This window comes from Manihot esculenta, chromosome 6, assembly GCF_001659605.2.
Source record: "Manihot esculenta cultivar AM560-2 chromosome 6, M.esculenta_v8, whole genome shotgun sequence".
In the NCBI taxonomy this organism is placed as follows: Eukaryota; Viridiplantae; Streptophyta; class Magnoliopsida; order Malpighiales; family Euphorbiaceae; genus Manihot; species Manihot esculenta.
In genome coordinates this window covers 15,455,208-15,472,576 of record NC_035166.2, presented here as the reverse complement: position 1 = coordinate 15,472,576, position 17,369 = coordinate 15,455,208, and the positions used below count along the sequence as shown (strand labels likewise).

Here is a 17,369-nt window from a genome sequence, read left to right as displayed (position 1 = left end):
AGATTGATAAATTTTTAAAAGTCAAAATTACCCCTTTCCTCACAGCCATCATAGTCCATTCCCACCCACCACCCTCCACCCTAAGTTCTGCAGTCTATCGTTGCTGCTTCTTTTTCCTCTTGTTTTTTATAGCCACTGCTTGTAAGTAAATAAGATAAATACTCTAAATTTTCTTTTTTTTATATCAAAAAGTATTTTAAGTGTTTATTGAAATATTTTAAATATTTAAAATATTTATCTATTAACTAAAACTTCTCTTTAGATATTTAAAATATTTATTCTCTATTTAATTTATCAAATAAAAAAATTTTTATTTGAACGGAATGATTATATAAATATTTAAATATTTAATTTAAAAAATATAAAAATTAATTTATTAATTATATTAAAATTTAAGAATGAAAAAATAATTTATGCTTTATATTAGGATACTATTATACTTGTCAAACAAGTACAAAATCAAAAGTTTCGGTGCAAATTTTATGTGCTTGACAAAATCTAACAAAAACCCAAATGGTAATTTCAAAGGAAAAATTAAGAGATGGAAAATTGAATGAAGAGAGGAAGTGGGTTTGTGAAAAGAAGCAAGAAAGGTGAAAATTTTATATCATTAGAAAACAAATTACAACTGTGAGCAGCTAGAAGTTACCAGGAACTTTCCTGCACATATAATGAATTCTTTTCTTGCCTTCTAATAAACAAAGAAGGAATTGTTGAAGCTCAGAGAGAAGAAATCACCATAGCTTTAGGAACTCTTCTTTTCCTTAGTCTGCAAGCCAACAAAAGAGAAGAAAGGAGCTGGTAGAGAGAGGAATAAGAGTAAAAGTAGATTAGAAGCTGTAGAGAGTAAAATAGTATTTTAAAATTTTTTATTTATTTTTAATTAAATAAAAGTTGGTTATTAACTATTTAATTATATGTAGATGTTTTAATATATTTTTTTAAATTAAAAAATTAATTTATTAATATTTATAAAATTTAGAGATTAAATAATAAATTTAAAAAAAGGGAAAGGGAGTATCAGGTGGTTTTGTGTTCACAGTTACAACAACTGATAAAATTCCACATATGAAAGCATGTTGCATTTTATTTAATATTTTATTTCTTAGTGGCCTTTCTCTTTCTTATGCCTGTAGAGCACTCTGCTTGTAAATTGGTGTAAGCATAAAATATCGCGCGGTGTTGTTGAAGATCTTTGAATTTGGTAGTGGTGAAATGGCTACTTCAGTTTCCAGAAAAGACAAGGATTTCTCTTTACAACTTCCTGCTCCTCCTGGCTGGAAAAAGCAGGTCCTTCTCTCTTTCTCTCTCTCTCTCTCTCTCTCTCTCTCTCAATTTACTTTGGTGGGTACTATTTGGAGATACAATTTGCTTTCTTTCTTTCCTCATTAATTTTGTGGTTCTTGAGCTTAATTTTACTAAATTTGCTTGAATTCTTCTTCTTCTTCTTTTTTTTTTTTGCTACAGTTTCTTTGGTTTTCAGCTGGAAATTGGGTTCCATTTTTAAATCAGTTCATTGATTTCAGTTAGTGCTTCTCCTTATATTTATATTTGTAAAGCTTGAGAGTTCTTATCAGTTATTGTTTTGAGGAAGGCGCGTTTTTTCCTTCTTTTTTTTTTTAAAAAAAAAATTTAATGCTAGGATATGGGTAGTAGTTTTTATGAAACTTTCTTGGTTCTTTTTGCCCTTTCCTTTTAAGATGGTAATAATTTGTTATTTTCAAGTTTTTTAAAATATGATTATTATTATTTGTAGCTGTTGTTATGTCCACCATGGAAACACAAACTGTAAATGTAAAGTTTGTGCAATTATAGGCACTTTAAATGTGGAAATCTTTTGCAATGGAGTTCTCCTAATACATTCCATTCATTACCAGAATATTGTTTAACTGTTTCGGGCTTTCAACTTTCAACATGGAAAATTGTTAGTACGTGTACTAATTAAATTATGCATTATTTTGAGTAGCCCTAATTTGCATTGCCAAGATTTATAATGCCCTCAATTTTTCTTTTTCTTTTTTGTATTTTTTTAGGTTTTTTGTTTGGACTATATAACCATTTTGTTGGATTTGCCCTTTTCTTTCCTCTTTCCTCTGCTTTACAGCATAATTTTATCTAGTTTTGATTGCCATGAATTACGAGCCATTTCTCTCTTATTTCTAATTAAAGGAGCAGTTATGGGAAAAATCTGTTAAGGTTAGGCTTTTAATGGAGACAGTTTTCAACTTTTCGTAGTTTACTCTGGTTCAAGTGATTTGAAGTGTCATTGGAGTAGTTTAATTTGTTAATTTGAATTAATAAGGCTAGATGATTATTGTTTCAATTTTTAATACAAAGGATTCAAGAGGGATAGTGCCAAACTTCAATTCATAACTAATTAATTTGACCATGAGAGGGGCATAAGTGGGAATAGGGATATGGTTTGTTCTGAAATTTGAAACTGATTCCATTAGATTGCTATACAATGAAAGGAAGAGTTGACTAGGCTTTTTTCAATGAGAATCTTTTATCAGGAAGCTGCTGTCTCATCTGAGGAGGGAACAGAATTACAGAAACCAAACAAAGAATAAAATGGCAAAACAAGAGGATAAACTTTTCACATAATTGTAATAAAAGGGGTATTTTTAGTGCATTTAATACTTAATTGTGTGTTAATAGAGACTCCCACTTTCTAGGATGATCTTATCATTGATTTGCATTTTTGGTATTTTAAAAGTTGGACTGTATTTGTATTTATGGTTTGGCACCTAAGGCCCACATCACATTAGAGATTGATTGAATAGAGAGCAACTATATTTTATTTATGGCTCATCGTGGTGATAATTTATGTTAGCTAAGTTAAAGTCTATGCAAAAGAGTTGCATGTTCTTATTGACTAATTTTATTATCATGTCAGTTTTTAAAGAGGGTTTTAATCTAAAGAGATTAATGTTGATGGCAGTTAAACATGTAGGCTGTTTGTTTCAATTTTTCTTCTTGCTATTGTCATGTTGCTCAATTGAATCGAGGTTGAAGATGAGCTTGATAATAGATGGCATAAAGTTAGTTTTGAACCCTGTAAGTGGTGTTTTGGGTGCCATGAACTTGATGTCTCTCAAAACCTTGAAATCTCATAGCTTGTGTTAGATTTTGTGAATGAGCTAAACATAAGCTCATTCTGCGCCATTTCTTAGATGTTCCTATGGTGCTTGGGCCTTGGATTCTTACATTCTTTAATCTAGATATAGTGGGTTGGCCAAATTTGTTTCCTCGAAAGTACTTTGCTATTTGTTCTTTACAATTCATGAAATGCCAAGACAAGCAAAATTATTGTACAAACTAGGTTTTTATATTGTAGTTGGTTCTCTAAAAATACTTACACTTGCTCAAACTATTCTTTGCCAAGTGTTTTACAATATTTAGTGCTTAGTCTTTATGTCTATTGTTCAAATTTGTTAGTCAAAGCATATGAATCATTTGGGTACATGAAACTAGAATATATATATATGTCTATCTTTGAAAGGTTTTCACCTATGATTGGCTTTTCAATGTAATGAAACCAGTTTTATGCTTGTTATGATGATTTTTGCTTATTTCCTATCAATATGCACTATTTCTTTTTTTCCTGGTGTTAAGCTTTGATCCAGTTTGGATGTAAGTAAGCTCCCTAATTTTCTCACATCAAAAGTGTCATTAACATTTGGATTTTATTAACATGTTTTCTAAAAATAATTATCGAATTTTATATTGTTAAAGTTAGAATAATAAAAGGGAAAAGGAAATAACACAAGAAGATTTGCGTGGTTAAGCTATGAGAGCCTACATCCATGAATACAAAATCTGAACCGGCTACATTTCTATTGAATTGAATTATATCTCTCATAATACGAAGACTTTCTATTTATAATGGAAGATTCAATACATATATGATATGATACCATAAATTAAGAGATACTCTAACTATAATAGGAATATACTAAATTCTTCTATTTTAGAAATATATAGATGTATTATTCTATCTATTGAGAAATAAAAATCATATATAAAATAGAAATAACTTTTCATAACACTGCTCCTTAATTATAGCATGAAATCTCATCAATTCTAATACTCCCCTTTAATGAGATTCTACATAAAAACCAAAAACTTCCTCGTTACAGCTTATAACCAGCAATTTATGGCCGTATTCAAAAACATTTGCACAAAAACACTCACACGAAGTACCAAAATACAAAACAATCCTTGGAATTGCACTTTCCTCTCTAAAGGCATTGCCGACAAGGAAACATCAACATAAAATCTCAAATGTAATACCGCAAAGAAACATCAACACAAAACAACTCATAGAATTGCATAAACCACACCAATAGAATATAATTGTAGGTGTAAATAGTGCCCGTAAATAATACCATAAATAGTGCCCGTGAATTGTATTGATGAACAATACCGTGAACAGTATCGATAAACAATACCAATAAATAGTGCCTAAGCCTCAAAGAATTGAAGGCTCTAATATCATATTAAAGTTAGAATAATAGAAGAGAAAAGAAAATAACACAAGAAGATTTACGTAGTTCGGCTATGAGAGACTACATCCACGAACACAAAACCTCAAAGGATACATCTTTATTAAATTGGATTATCTCACTCGTAATACAAAGACTTTATATTTATAATGGAAGATCCAAGACTATTATGATACTATAAATTAAAGGATTCTCCAACGGTAATCAAAATATATCAAATCCTCCTATTTTAGGAATACATAGACATACATTATATATTCTATTTATCTAGAAGTACAAATCTTATATTAAATAGAAATAATTTTCCATAACACTTCCCGTTAATTATAGCATGGAATCTCATCAATTCCAACATTTATGTTTGCAATAAGTAGATTGTTTCTTGACACATAGTGAACTGATTACTAGTTTATTGCATTGTCAAGCTGTCATCTGGAAGGTTTAAGGCCCTGTTTGGATGATGTTTTCCCATGATTTCATTAATGTATGGTTTTCCATGGTATTGTTTCCATTATATGGTTTAATAATGTATTGTGTTGTACAACATTTGCAAAGATTATATGGTTTATCATGGTTTTATAACAATTGCTTGTTTGATTTGATTGTGTAGTATTGTTCTAAATAAAAATTAATTACCTAAATACCCTCATTTATTTTTGTATGCAATTTGATAACTAATTCCTCACTTTTAATAATTTAATATATATTTTATATTTATTACAATTCATAAAGAGTTGTTCAATTTTTTTAAATCATATTCAATATATTTAATATTATTAAATATTTGATAATAACATGACATTCACAATATGATTTGTTAATGAGTGTGATTATTAAGTTGGAAATGTTGTTTTGGTTAGTTAAAGTAAATAATTGTTATAAGGGTAAATTGGTCATATATAAAATATATGAGGGCAAAAGTGGAAATAAATTTTTTATAGCAATGCAAAACCACCAATTTGGTGGTTAAAGAATCTATGAGTTTTCATAGTTCTATAATCATGGAATTTAATCACCAAAAACCATACAACATACAACACAATCTTCCCAAATATGGTTATCCATGGAACAAAACATTACATAACCATGGAAAAATATCATCCAAACAAAGCCTAAGTTGGTTATGTAGTGCTGTTATTGTTGGATATGGCTTGGAAACAGCATTCATGTTCAAATATGAGCTTTGATTTGATAGAGAGATGGGCTTTGGCTTTGTGATATTAGCCATGTCTGGGGCGAGACAGTTAAAAGAGGGAAAAAAAAAAAGGGAAAAAGACAAAAAAAGGCAAGATGGATCATTTCTATATTCATGGAGTAGGCAAGTGAGTTTCTCTTTTTGCCAAATTTATTACCCAAAAAGTTAGGGATTCATGTTGGCAGAAAGGAATTTCAAGCTCGTTTCACAACCTTGGTGTGCTAGACTGTTGCATAAGTTCTGTAGATTGTGAAATTATTATTTATTTATTTATCTGATGTGTCTTTATCCTCAAAAGCAGACTTGTAACATTCTCTAGGCACAACTAATATATATATATCTATATATATATATATATGTATTTTCAAGATCTTATCATAAGTTTGTTGATGAAGGCACTTAACTCATAACATATTGTAAGTATGTGTTTTGTTGTACTGAACAAGAATAACAACATCAACTCATCGTTCTCTTGAATTTATTGAAGTCAGCTATCCATTTAACTGTTATTTGAGTTATATAGGCTGATCATTTTCACTGGGCAAGCCATGATGATGATCATTGTCCTTTTATCGACTTCCACATGAGGCACATCAACATGGTGTTACGGTAGGCATCACATTCTCAAGTATCTTAAATAACATTTGTTTTTGTCATCCGTTGGCATTACAAGTACCAAGCAGAGTAGCCAAGAGACTTTCTGAATCATCTTAAAGGACTTCTCTTCATAAACTGCTGCTGATTTACATGCTAGTTTTTGGCATTCAAACCTTGTATTTTAGCAGATCCAATTGTTAGCTAGTGTCGCAATTAGCTTCTAATAATGGGTAGTGAATTCTACAAAAATTGATCACTTTGTCCTGTCACAATTATGCCTTTAATGGTTGATTTGTATTGAAAATCATGGAGGCTGTGGTTTCTGCTATATCTGATGAATGAATGTTGAATGAGGTTAGGGACATTTTTTGTTTACACATCGACTTTCTGATCAAAAAATCAGGCAAGCGGCTGATTTGGATTGTTTTTGAATCGTATAATGACTGAACAATTCTGTTTAATAACAGGATTTGGTCGCACTATTCCTGGTTATGATGTTATATTTATAGAAAGGAATTTCTTATTCTTTTTTTTTAATGGGGTCTCTATAGTTGGCTATTTCCATGCCTAGAATCTTTGAATTGAAATTTCCAGATTTAAAAGTTCCTAAATATTTTATGTTTTCCTGTGCCTTTTTTGGCTTTCTGTTCTAGTAAACCTGAGTTCGCAATTTAGTTGATTTATGTTAATTTGCAGTTTGTTGCCAAGAAGAGTGGGACACCTAAGAAAAATGAGATCATATTCACTGCCCCAACCGGGGAGGAATTCACAGGTAGAAGGCAGTTGGAACAATATCTCAAATCACACCCTGGCAGTCCAGCTGTATCTGAGTTTGACTGGGGCACTGGTGAGACCCCTAGACGATCAGCAAGGATTAGTGAGAAGTCAAAGGCAGCTCCAACCCGAGAAACTGAACCCCCAAAGAAACGAAGCAGGAAGTCAGCAGCTTCTAAAAATGAGACCAAAGAAACAGAAATTGCAACAGAAGGAGCTGAGGCAAAGGAAATTCAAATGCGGGATGCTGGAAAGAGTGGAAAGGACAAAACAAATGTAGAAGCTGGAAAAGAAGACCTGAAAGGAGATCAGGCAGATAATAAAGATAAACCTCGAGAGAGTGATGCTAAAACGGAAGCAACTCCTACCGAAGAAGCTAAAGTTGAACGAGGCGTTGATAAATCTGAAAAAACTGAAGATGGAAAGGGAGTAGAGCCTAAGCATTCCAAAGGTACATCTGATGGTTCAGGAATATCTGAGAATAAGAAGGAAACTTTGGAGGATGAAAAGGTTCAAGGTAAGGACGCCCAACCAACGGTTGAGGCTTCAAAAAAACGTGGGTCTGGGGAACGATATAAAGCTGATACAGTCATCAATGAGGACAAGTGTGAAGCGGAAGCAGAGAACAAAAAGAAACCTAACAAAAGCATTCCTGAGACCGAAGGAGAGATCAAGGATATAGAAGCAACAAATGGCAATAATGAGAAACCAAATTGTACAGTTATTGATGACGTGAATGAGAAGGTGCAAGAAGAGGTAATGGAGAATGGAAGAAGTGGCAGTGATGCCAAGCAAAGTCAAGCCTAGATATGGCGCTGGCGCGTCAAATATAGTAATTGATGCTGGCTTTCTTCTAACCCTTTTCTGACCATTTTAGACTGCTAAGTCCTTTGGATGACGGTAGATTTAATGTTATAATGATAGCTACTTCATTGTGGATTCAGGCATTGCTTTAGCAGATCCACAGGTTACATGTAAAATGTAAGAGCTAGTGTTGCTGAACTTTATATGCAGTAGCCATTGTAAAAGTATGATATTGATACTGGTATTGTAATGTCATTATACAGTTTAGTAATGAATAAGTTCCTTTTAGAGATTATATGAGATGGTATGCAATCAATACTTTCCCCTTTAAAAATATTAAGAAAAATATTAATAATTATATTTTGCTTGTAAGCATTTTTAAATAGCATTCGGAAATTGTCATTATTTGTTATCGGCATTATTTGTTAATGGCATAATACCACAAGAAACTATTTTAACACAAATTAAACTACACATCTATTTTATTTTAACTTTATGTTTAGAAGACCATATTCTAGCAAACTAAATGTTGGTTCAAAGATTGCAAAATCAAATTAAGCCTAAGAACTGCCTTATTGCATTCTTTAATTTAATTTACGAGCATCTTTAAAATGATTGCTAATTCATGCACTGAAATAAAGCTGCAGAATTTGCAGAAGAAGAAAAGTATTATTAATTGTAACCGAAGCTCAAGAGGATTGAGCAAAGAACTACAACTCTTGTGGCAAGTTAACCTGTAGATCCCCAGTTTAACTATTCATGACCACAAAGAAAACCAACAAAGGATCAGACAATATAAACAAGGTTGTGAAAGGAATGTAACTCAGATTGTTCGAAAGGAGAAAGAATATGCACGAAACTGGAAAAAAAAAAATTCCTGCCGCCTAACTAAAGCCCTTTGAGCTGTCCAACCAGTCCTGTCAAGGTTGTCCATTTCTCGAATGCGGTGGCAGACGACACAAAAGCAGTTTTGGAGGATTCAATGTCATTGTTAGTAACTGCGAGTAAAAGAAGCATCATCATGTTTAATCATGTTCAATCGTTTTGAGGAAACACAGTGAAAAGATAACCCACCTGATGAGATCAATGAAGCTAGAGATGAATTGAATGTATCCACCTGAGTCTTCTCCTCAGGACTAGAACTCAGCTATTAACGAATGACATAGAAGCAATCAGAAGCTAATAAATTCATTCAACAAATCATAATCTCAGTGCAAAAAGCTAGAACATCATTAGCAGTGATCATTATTTCTGTTGAAATATCAACAGTGCCTCTAACTCCTTGTGCTGATAATTAAATGAAAAGAAGAAAATATTAACTAATGGTTACCTTGGAGAAAGCTATATTGGCCTTTTGGACCCAATCTGCATTGGTGCTTCCTCCAAGAACAGAACTAGCTGTGGTTAGATCATTGTTTTCTATGGCTTGACCTACCTTGCTCAGCTTGTAAACTAGATCCTGTAAATATCCTGAAGCAGATTGTCATAGAAACATGGTTTTAGCTGATGTTGGAAATTAGAATGGACCACTCATGTGAGTCAATCTAATTTTATACCATCAAAAGACATGTCCATACTAAAAAAACATATGGCTTAGCTAATGAATGCCATTGAAGGAGACGCATCATGTGATCAAAATTTGATCATCGATCTTTTGATCTAAAAATATTTTTATTAAAGGTCAATTAAGGCACCACCCAGGAACCTAAGAGCAGCTAATCTACCTTTCTACAGACTTCCATAGTATAAATTCCATATATTTTAGTAATTACCTGATAGAAATAGACAATGAAATTGCAATTAGAACATAAAAAAACATCCAATATAATTAACTACAATCAAGAGAAATTAAAATATGGGTTGAATCCAAATTAGACATGGACATTGTGAATTCTGCTTGATCAGATTGAACCTTTTTCCTTGTTAGATGAACTAATGACACCTTGTCTTTCAATCCTCTTCTTTCTGTCTCTCTTCACTCTCTCCAGTAGCTCTTCATCATCATCAGCTTCCAGTATAGCTGCATTGGCACTACTGGAGTTGCTCCTGCTAGCCAATGAGAAGACAAAGCTGGAGATGAAGGAAATAGAGAGGCTTCTTTTGGTTAAATTTGGAGAAGGTGGTGGCGATGGTGACTTACTAAAAGTTCTGCAAAATTTTAGCTGTCTCCTGGCATTGTTCTTTTTTGGACAGAAAAATACAGTTGTTGTTAGTGAAGATAAAGAGGAGGAGGAGGAAGAGAGGAAGGAGTTCGCAGTTGAGAGAAACGTTGATGCCATTTCTTTTTTTTCTTCTTCTTCTTCTTCTTTTCTTTTTCCTTTTTTCTTAGTTTTTCTGGTATTTTTTTTTTGGGTGGAAAATAGAAAAATCAGAGGTATTGATACCTTGCAAGTCTTTGAAGAGGATAAGGTTGCTGGATTCTGAAGTCTGATCTAGTCATTTTTTATATGTCTAAGGGTATTCTTGTCATCTAACTGTTTTCCTTAAGACAATTCTTCAAACTCCTTAGACCCTTATTTGAATACAAATTTTCTCTTTTTTTTTTTTTCTTTAATTATATATATATATATATATACCCGCACGTTTATGTAAGTATTAAAATATTTTATATTATTATTATATAAAATAATATATATTTTTTATGAATTTATTCCGCTTATAAAAAATTAGTAAATATTTTATATTTTAAAAATCACATATTAATAGTAATAATAAAAAATTAAAATATTATATATAAATTATAATAATAAAATAAATTATATATGTATTAAATATGAAAATATAATTTAAAAATAAAAATAAAATATATTAAATTATTAGTACAAATAAATAAATTTAAAAATATCACTTAACATAACTATATAAATTTAAATATGCGGCTTATAAATCTCTCACTCCACAAGCATGCTTAATCAACATTTTTCTTATATATTTTATGAAACAAGATGAGACTTGTTCAAATGGATCTTGTTGTGGTGCATGCCTCCGACGTTAAAAGCTTTTTTTGCTTCCAATACTATTGTGGCCAACACTCATGTGGGCGTGCTTCTTGTGTTTCTTCTTCAAGCATGTGGCCATTTGGAGTGGAGGTGTGGATTTATGAGGGCTTGTTGGTTTTGAACGATGGACAGGGATCACTAGCAGATATCTAACTCCCAACCATTAAAATTTATTTTTCAAAAGCTCATCCCTTATTTTAGATAGCAATAAGTGGATGGATAAATTTAATAGAGAGATAGAGAATAGACATAAGTACGCTATATGAGTTCCGGTCAACTCCTAAATTTATTTTCTAACTCTCTTTATCTAAAACAATTCTAAATCAACTCTATACTATATTAAATATTAGATGAGAAGTGAATTATGAATTATTTTAGGGAGTAAGAATTTAGAGAATTATTTTAGTGATGAGCTAATATGATATGTTTACTTGGCCCAAAATTATGTACTTTTTAAAATTTTTATCATTCTAATTCATATTATAAATTAGCTGTGAGATAACGGTTGAAATTGATAAGTTCATATTTAATAAAATTTTAAAAAGTTATAAAATTTTAGCTATATCACTATGTAAAATTAGTTCAACCTAAAATAATTTTCTAAATATTCACTCCTTAAAATAATTCTTAATTTACTTTTCATCTTATATTCAATATTTTATAGAAATAATTTATGAATATATTTCAAGGAATGTGAGTGTAGAAAATGAATTTAGGAGTTCACTGAAGACTTTTATAGTATAGTTACATGGTATTTTCACTAATGGTATAAATAATTTTTTAAAATTAGAGTAAAATTGATTATTGTTCAATATACATGATTTAATTGGTAATTTTTAAAAAATAAGGTAGAATTGTAATGAATGAAAAAATGTAAGATTTTTTTTTTATAATTATATTGTATTATGTGGCATACACATATGACATGTGATGTGTGACATATTAACAGTTAAAATAGATGGTAAAATATAATTAATTAAATATTTAAAATATAGAATTTAATTGATTATTTTCAAAATATGGGTTAGAATTGTATAATTTTATAAGATATAGAGTTAAATTAGTAATTATCTCATATGTAGGGTCAATTTTTTAAATTTTAGTATTACTGGGTGCGCAGTTAAATTGTTTTGTCATGTAAAATGCAAAGTGGTTTCATTACTCGTACCTTTGCTTCACTTAGTGTGAAGGGAAGATAATGAGGAAAGAGAAAAAATATAATTTTTTTAGATTTTTTGATAAATTATTATAGTAGTAGAAAAAATAAAAAATTATAATTAGACTCCATTTTATTAAATAGTAGATAAATATAAAAATATTATAATAACACTATTATAAAATATATTAGTGACTGTCGCATATAATTTATTAAATATTTAGAATATATCAATTATAATTATTAATTATATTTAATAATTATAAAAAATCCTACAAGCTCTTAATGCTAAAAAGAAAAAGACATCTTTTTTTTTCTTTCATTTCATTTTATCTTAGATAAAGGAGAGCTAGTGATGTAACACAGGAGGGAAGAATTCAATTTCTGAGAGTCCCACTTTTTCAAATTAAGAAAAAAACATAAAGAAGATGAGCAAATGTGTCCAAATGAACAGGAGAGTTGCTCCAGCTGCTGACTCTCCTCTCCATTGAATTGATAAAGTGCCAATTGTGACTTTGCTCCAAAAAGACAACCTCATTAATGAACAAGAGGATGATGTCATCTAAATTTATAAAAAAAAAATAGTAAAGATTCCATTGAGATAGGTGGAACATAGCAGTTGGTAAGCCAAAAAGCTAAAAAGAAAAGAAAAAGAAAAAGTCCACCATTAATTTTGCAACTTTTGCAATATCATCACACTTACCTTAATAACCAAGCACCCACTTAACAATTCCTAGCCAGCTCTAAAGGCACCTCTTCTAAGTCAGATGCATCAAACACCCTCTCTCTCTCTCTCTCTCTACCCCCCAGCAATTGAATTTTCATTTCAAACTTATGTTTGGTTTAAATTGAATTATTTTATCCATTGATAAATCAAACTATCGATTTGAAATAAAATAATACACTCTTAATAAAGTATTCAAATATTTTTTAGTGAATTGTATCTAATTTAAATGTAACATTATATCAAAATCTTCCACCAATATTAAATTTCTTTTAAACTTTTAATAAAGGACTTAAATATTTTTTAGTGAGTTGTATTTAATTTAAATTTAACATTATATTAAAACTTCCCACCAATATTAAATTTCTTGAGTACGAGAAACTTGAATTCATTCGGCTCAACTAAACAAGGGCTCAGTGTTTAAAGTGCTCTTCACTTCCACTCTAAGGCAAACTTTCCACTTATTATAATAACTCAACCTCTTCTTCTATTTTACTCATTTTCCTTCTTTCCCTTTCACACACATAATGCAATTATTTATGCTACTTCCCACAAAAATATAATTATTGATGACTTCTGAGTTCACCCCACCCCAGTCTAAGGCTAGGCCCAAGAAAATAGCCCATTACTTAGAGATCCTCAAGCCACTCACGCCAATCGGGTTCAGTCCGCTCAGCCTCACGACCGGACTTCATCTGGCTTTCTCCACCAGGCCGATCTCGTCTTCACTGTACCTCGAGCCGATCCCATTTGGGCCCAGCTTCGTTCCTATCCTCCGGCCCAACCCGAAACCCGAAGAAGGATCCATCCACCCGCCTCGTAGACCCACCTATACGCGCACAGGGAGAATCAGAGGCCGTTACGCATGGGGCAGAGATCTGATTCCCTCGTACGTCCGTATCAGCGTAGCAGGGACAGGTGGTCTAATGATACTCGTTCTGTTGGCACGTCACTAGCAGACAAAAGGAAACATATAAAAGGGAAATGCTCCTCTCTATGTTTAAGCTTTTTCTAAGTTTTACAGAGCCCATTGTAAAAACCCTATTTTCTGGATCTCAGATCATCAATTGGCGCCGTCTGTGGGAACGAAGGAGATCTTTTCATCACCGGAGTTCCGCTCTTAACCAAACCCACTGAGATCCATGATGGCCAATCACAATGAAAGCAACCTCAACATCCCAAATGACCTGAGCTCCGCTCAAGAGGGGCAGCAGTTCTCCTTTTCTAGTCCGACAACACTAAACAACCAAACACCCATTCCTCACAATCCCTCGCCAAGTTTGGCAGGGAATGCTCCCACCGCTACCTTATCCAACCAAGACCTTCAAACCATGGCCCTCCAACTACAGAACACTGCCCACTGGTTAGGGCAGATAATGCAACAAAGGGGCCTCAGCACCCCAATGAATACACTCCCAGTAGTAGAAGAACCCCAAACCAATGAGCCCCAATCTATCCCCGACCGCCTTCAAACCAGTAGCCGCGGCGCCGGGGAAAGGGAGAGAAGAGCCGGAGGCCCGAATCCATGGAAGGAGGGTGAGGGAGATGATAGAAAATGATGAGGCTGACAACTGTTCCGTCAGAACAACCAGGTGGACCAGAAGTGAAGCAGAGGAGGAAGAATATCGCCTGGAAAAGAAGCCCAGGCCGGAAGATGAGGATGTGGACTAGAAGCTACAGAAGTTGAGAGAGCAGCTCTTGGCCGAGCTAGAAAAGAAGGATCAAAGCCAAACCTTCCTGCCCACTTCTTCGCCTTTCTCGAAGTGGGTGCAACAGGAGACTGTCCCTAAGAAGTTTATGATGCCATCAATGGCAGTCTATGACGGAGCTGGTAACCCGAGGAAACACGTCATGAACTACAAGACCTTCATGGAACTGCAAACTCTATCGGATGCCTTGATGTGTAAGGTATTCCCAACGACGCTCTCGGGGCCAGCGCGAGCGTGGTTCAACAGCCTGGAGACTGGAAGCATTGGAAGTTTTGGAGATCTGGCTACTCGTTTCATCAGCCGGTTCATTGCCGGGGTGCCAGCAGATAGGAAGACGAGCTATCTGGAAACAGTAAGGCAGAGACAGGAGGAATCGCTTAGAGAGTATGTAGCTCGTTTCAATACGGAAGCCCTGCAGATTTTCGAGCTCGATGAGGGAAGGGCGGTGGAAGCCATGCAGAAGGGGACGACCTCTGCTGAGTTTTTCGGCTCATTAAACAGGAAGCCTCCAACCTCACTGGCTGAGCTAATGAAGAGGGCTGAGAAGTATATAAGACAGGATGATGCTCTGGTAACAAGCTGGTTCGCCAAGGGAGCGCCGGGCAAGGAGAAAGCCCCGGAGGAAAGGAGGCCAGAGAAGCATGAAAAGAAACATGGCAAAAGGTCTGAGCCTTACAGACAGCCCTGGGAGCAAAGGGACCAAAGACCTCTTCCCCCTTGGGCCTCAGAGCAGAGGCTACTCCCTTCATGGGTTCCAGAGAAGCCGACCCCACTTAATGCCTCTAGAGCCGAAGTGCTCGTAGCCGTCCAAGACAAAGAATTCTTACAATGGCCCAAGCCCCTGAAATCGGAAGCCGACCAGCGAAATCCTGACAAATACTATCAGTTCCATCGTACTCATGGTCATGACACCAATAACTGTTTCCAGTTGATTGCAGAAATTGAGAGGTTGATAAAGAGAGGGCACCTGAAGAACTTTGTAAAGAAACCAGAAGGACAGAGACCTCAACCCAATCTGGCAGTCCCAACGCCGAGAAGAGCAGGAGCTAACGCTGTGAATGACGGGTCCAGTGGAACCATCAATATGATCGTAGGAGGCACAGGAGGTCGGATGAGCCGAAGGGGGAAAAAGAGAAACCGAGAGGGAGAAAACAGCAGTGTTGAGGTCATGCAGATCGTTGAACACTCTTCAACAACCATCACTTTCTCATCGGAGGACGCTCAGGATGTTCAGATGCCTCACGACGACGCCCTTGTCATTGAAGCTGTGATTCACAACTACTGGGTAAAGAAAATCTTGGTGGATGACGGAAGTAAGGTGAACCTGTTGCCTTATCGAGTCTTCCAGCAGATGCGAATTCCTGAAGAGCAACTGGTTCGGGATCAAGCTCCGATTAAAGGGATTGGAGGAACACCAGTAACGGTGGAAGGGAAAATAAAGCTAGCCCTTACTTTGGGAGAGGCTCCGAGGGCTCGCACTCATTATGCGGTGTTCCTGGTGGCTAAACTCCCCCTGAGCTACAACGTGATCCTGGGGCGACCTGTGCTATTCGACTTTGAGGCCGTCACCAGTATCAGGTATCTGGCGATGAAATTCCCAACAGAAGCAGGGGTGGGGATAGTTCGGGGAAGCCAAGAGGAAGTAAGGGCAGTATACCTGGCTACAGTGGCAGAGCCGAGCATAACAGAGGAAGGGCTGGATTCAGAAGTCTTAGAGGTCAGGAACGAGAAAACAGAGGCAAAGACAGAGCCGGTAGGAGAACTGGAGACTTTTCCATTATCAGAGGGGGAAACAGACAAAGTCTTCAATCTCAACGCCGGCCTCACAAAAGAGTAGAAAACCGAGGTCATGACTCTGGTCCGAAGTCACGCACCAAGCTTCGCCTGGAAGCCTTCTAACATGCCCGGAATTGATCCCGAAGTGATGACACATAAGCGGAATGTCCTCCCCGAAGCCAAACCAGTGAAGCAAAAGAATAGGGTGGTAGGAAAGGAAAAGCAACAGGCTACCAGGGAGGAAGTACAGAAGTTAGAAGAGGCAGGCTTCATTAGGGAAGTCATGTACCCGCAGTGGTTAGCTAATCCTGTACTAGTCAAAAAAGCCAATGGCAAATATAGGATGTGCATAGATTTCACTGACTTGAATCAGGCTTGCCCTAAAAATTGTTATCCCCTCCCTGATATTAATAAAATGGTCGATTCTACGGCCGGTTTTGATTATATGTCGTCTTTGGATGCAATGTCTGGTTATCATCAAATCCCAATGGATAAGTCGGATGAAGAAAAGACCTCGTTCATAACAGAAGATGGGACTTATTGCTATAGAGCCATGCCTTTCGGATTGAAAAACGCTGGGGCAACTTACCAAAGACTGATGAACAAAATCTTCAAAGAACAGATCGGCAAAAACGTAGAAGTTTATGTGGACGATATGGTGGTCAAGAGTCTAACTTTCCAACAGCACGTGATAGATTTGAGGGAGGTGTTCAGAGTGTTAGATCAGTACAGAATGAAGCTGAATCTAGCAAAGTGCGCCTTCTTCATCAGAGGAGGAAAATTCTTGGGATACATGGTGAGTGGGAAAGGCATCGAGCCCAACCCGGAGAAGGTAGAAGCCATACTAAATATGCCAGAACCGACCTGCGTAAGGGACGTCCAGAAACTGACCGGGAGAGTAGTGGCACTTAATCGATTCATGTCAAGGTCGGCAGAAAAGTGTTTACCATTCTTCAGAAAGCTGAGAAAAGTGCCAAACTTCGAATGGACAGAAGACTGTCGAGAAGCCTTCAAAGAACTCAAAAGCTATCTCAGCTCGCCTCACGTGCTTAGTAGTCCCATAGAAGGTGAGGAACTTCTAATATACCTGGCAGCCTCTGAACAAGCGGTTAGCGCCGTATTGGTAAGGG

General features: G+C 35.0%; 2 protein-coding genes across 2 annotated transcripts; one reads left to right on the top strand and one right to left on the bottom strand.

The window, feature by feature from the left end:
- The first annotated feature begins 1,053 nt into the window (after nucleotides 1-1,053).
- LOC110617521 (methyl-CpG-binding domain-containing protein 11) lies at nucleotides 1,054-8,170 on the top strand. Its single transcript, XM_021760372.2, has 2 exons — nucleotides 1,054-1,290; nucleotides 6,994-8,170. Exons 1-2 carry the CDS (start codon nucleotides 1,216-1,218, stop codon nucleotides 7,876-7,878), a joined length of 960 nt encoding a protein of 319 aa, XP_021616064.1. The 5' UTR covers nucleotides 1,054-1,215; the 3' UTR covers nucleotides 7,879-8,170.
- Nucleotides 8,171-8,524: 354 nt separating this feature from the next.
- Nucleotides 8,525-10,254, bottom strand: LOC110616867 (thylakoid lumenal 16.5 kDa protein, chloroplastic). The gene is made up of 4 exons (XM_021759374.2): nucleotides 9,788-10,254; nucleotides 9,206-9,345; nucleotides 8,950-9,022; nucleotides 8,525-8,873 (listed from the first exon to the last, which is right to left on the bottom strand). Exons 1-4 carry the CDS (start codon nucleotides 10,152-10,154, stop codon nucleotides 8,764-8,766), a joined length of 690 nt encoding a protein of 229 aa, XP_021615066.1. The 5' UTR covers nucleotides 10,155-10,254; the 3' UTR covers nucleotides 8,525-8,763.
- Nucleotides 10,255-17,369: the final 7,115 nt, after the last annotated feature.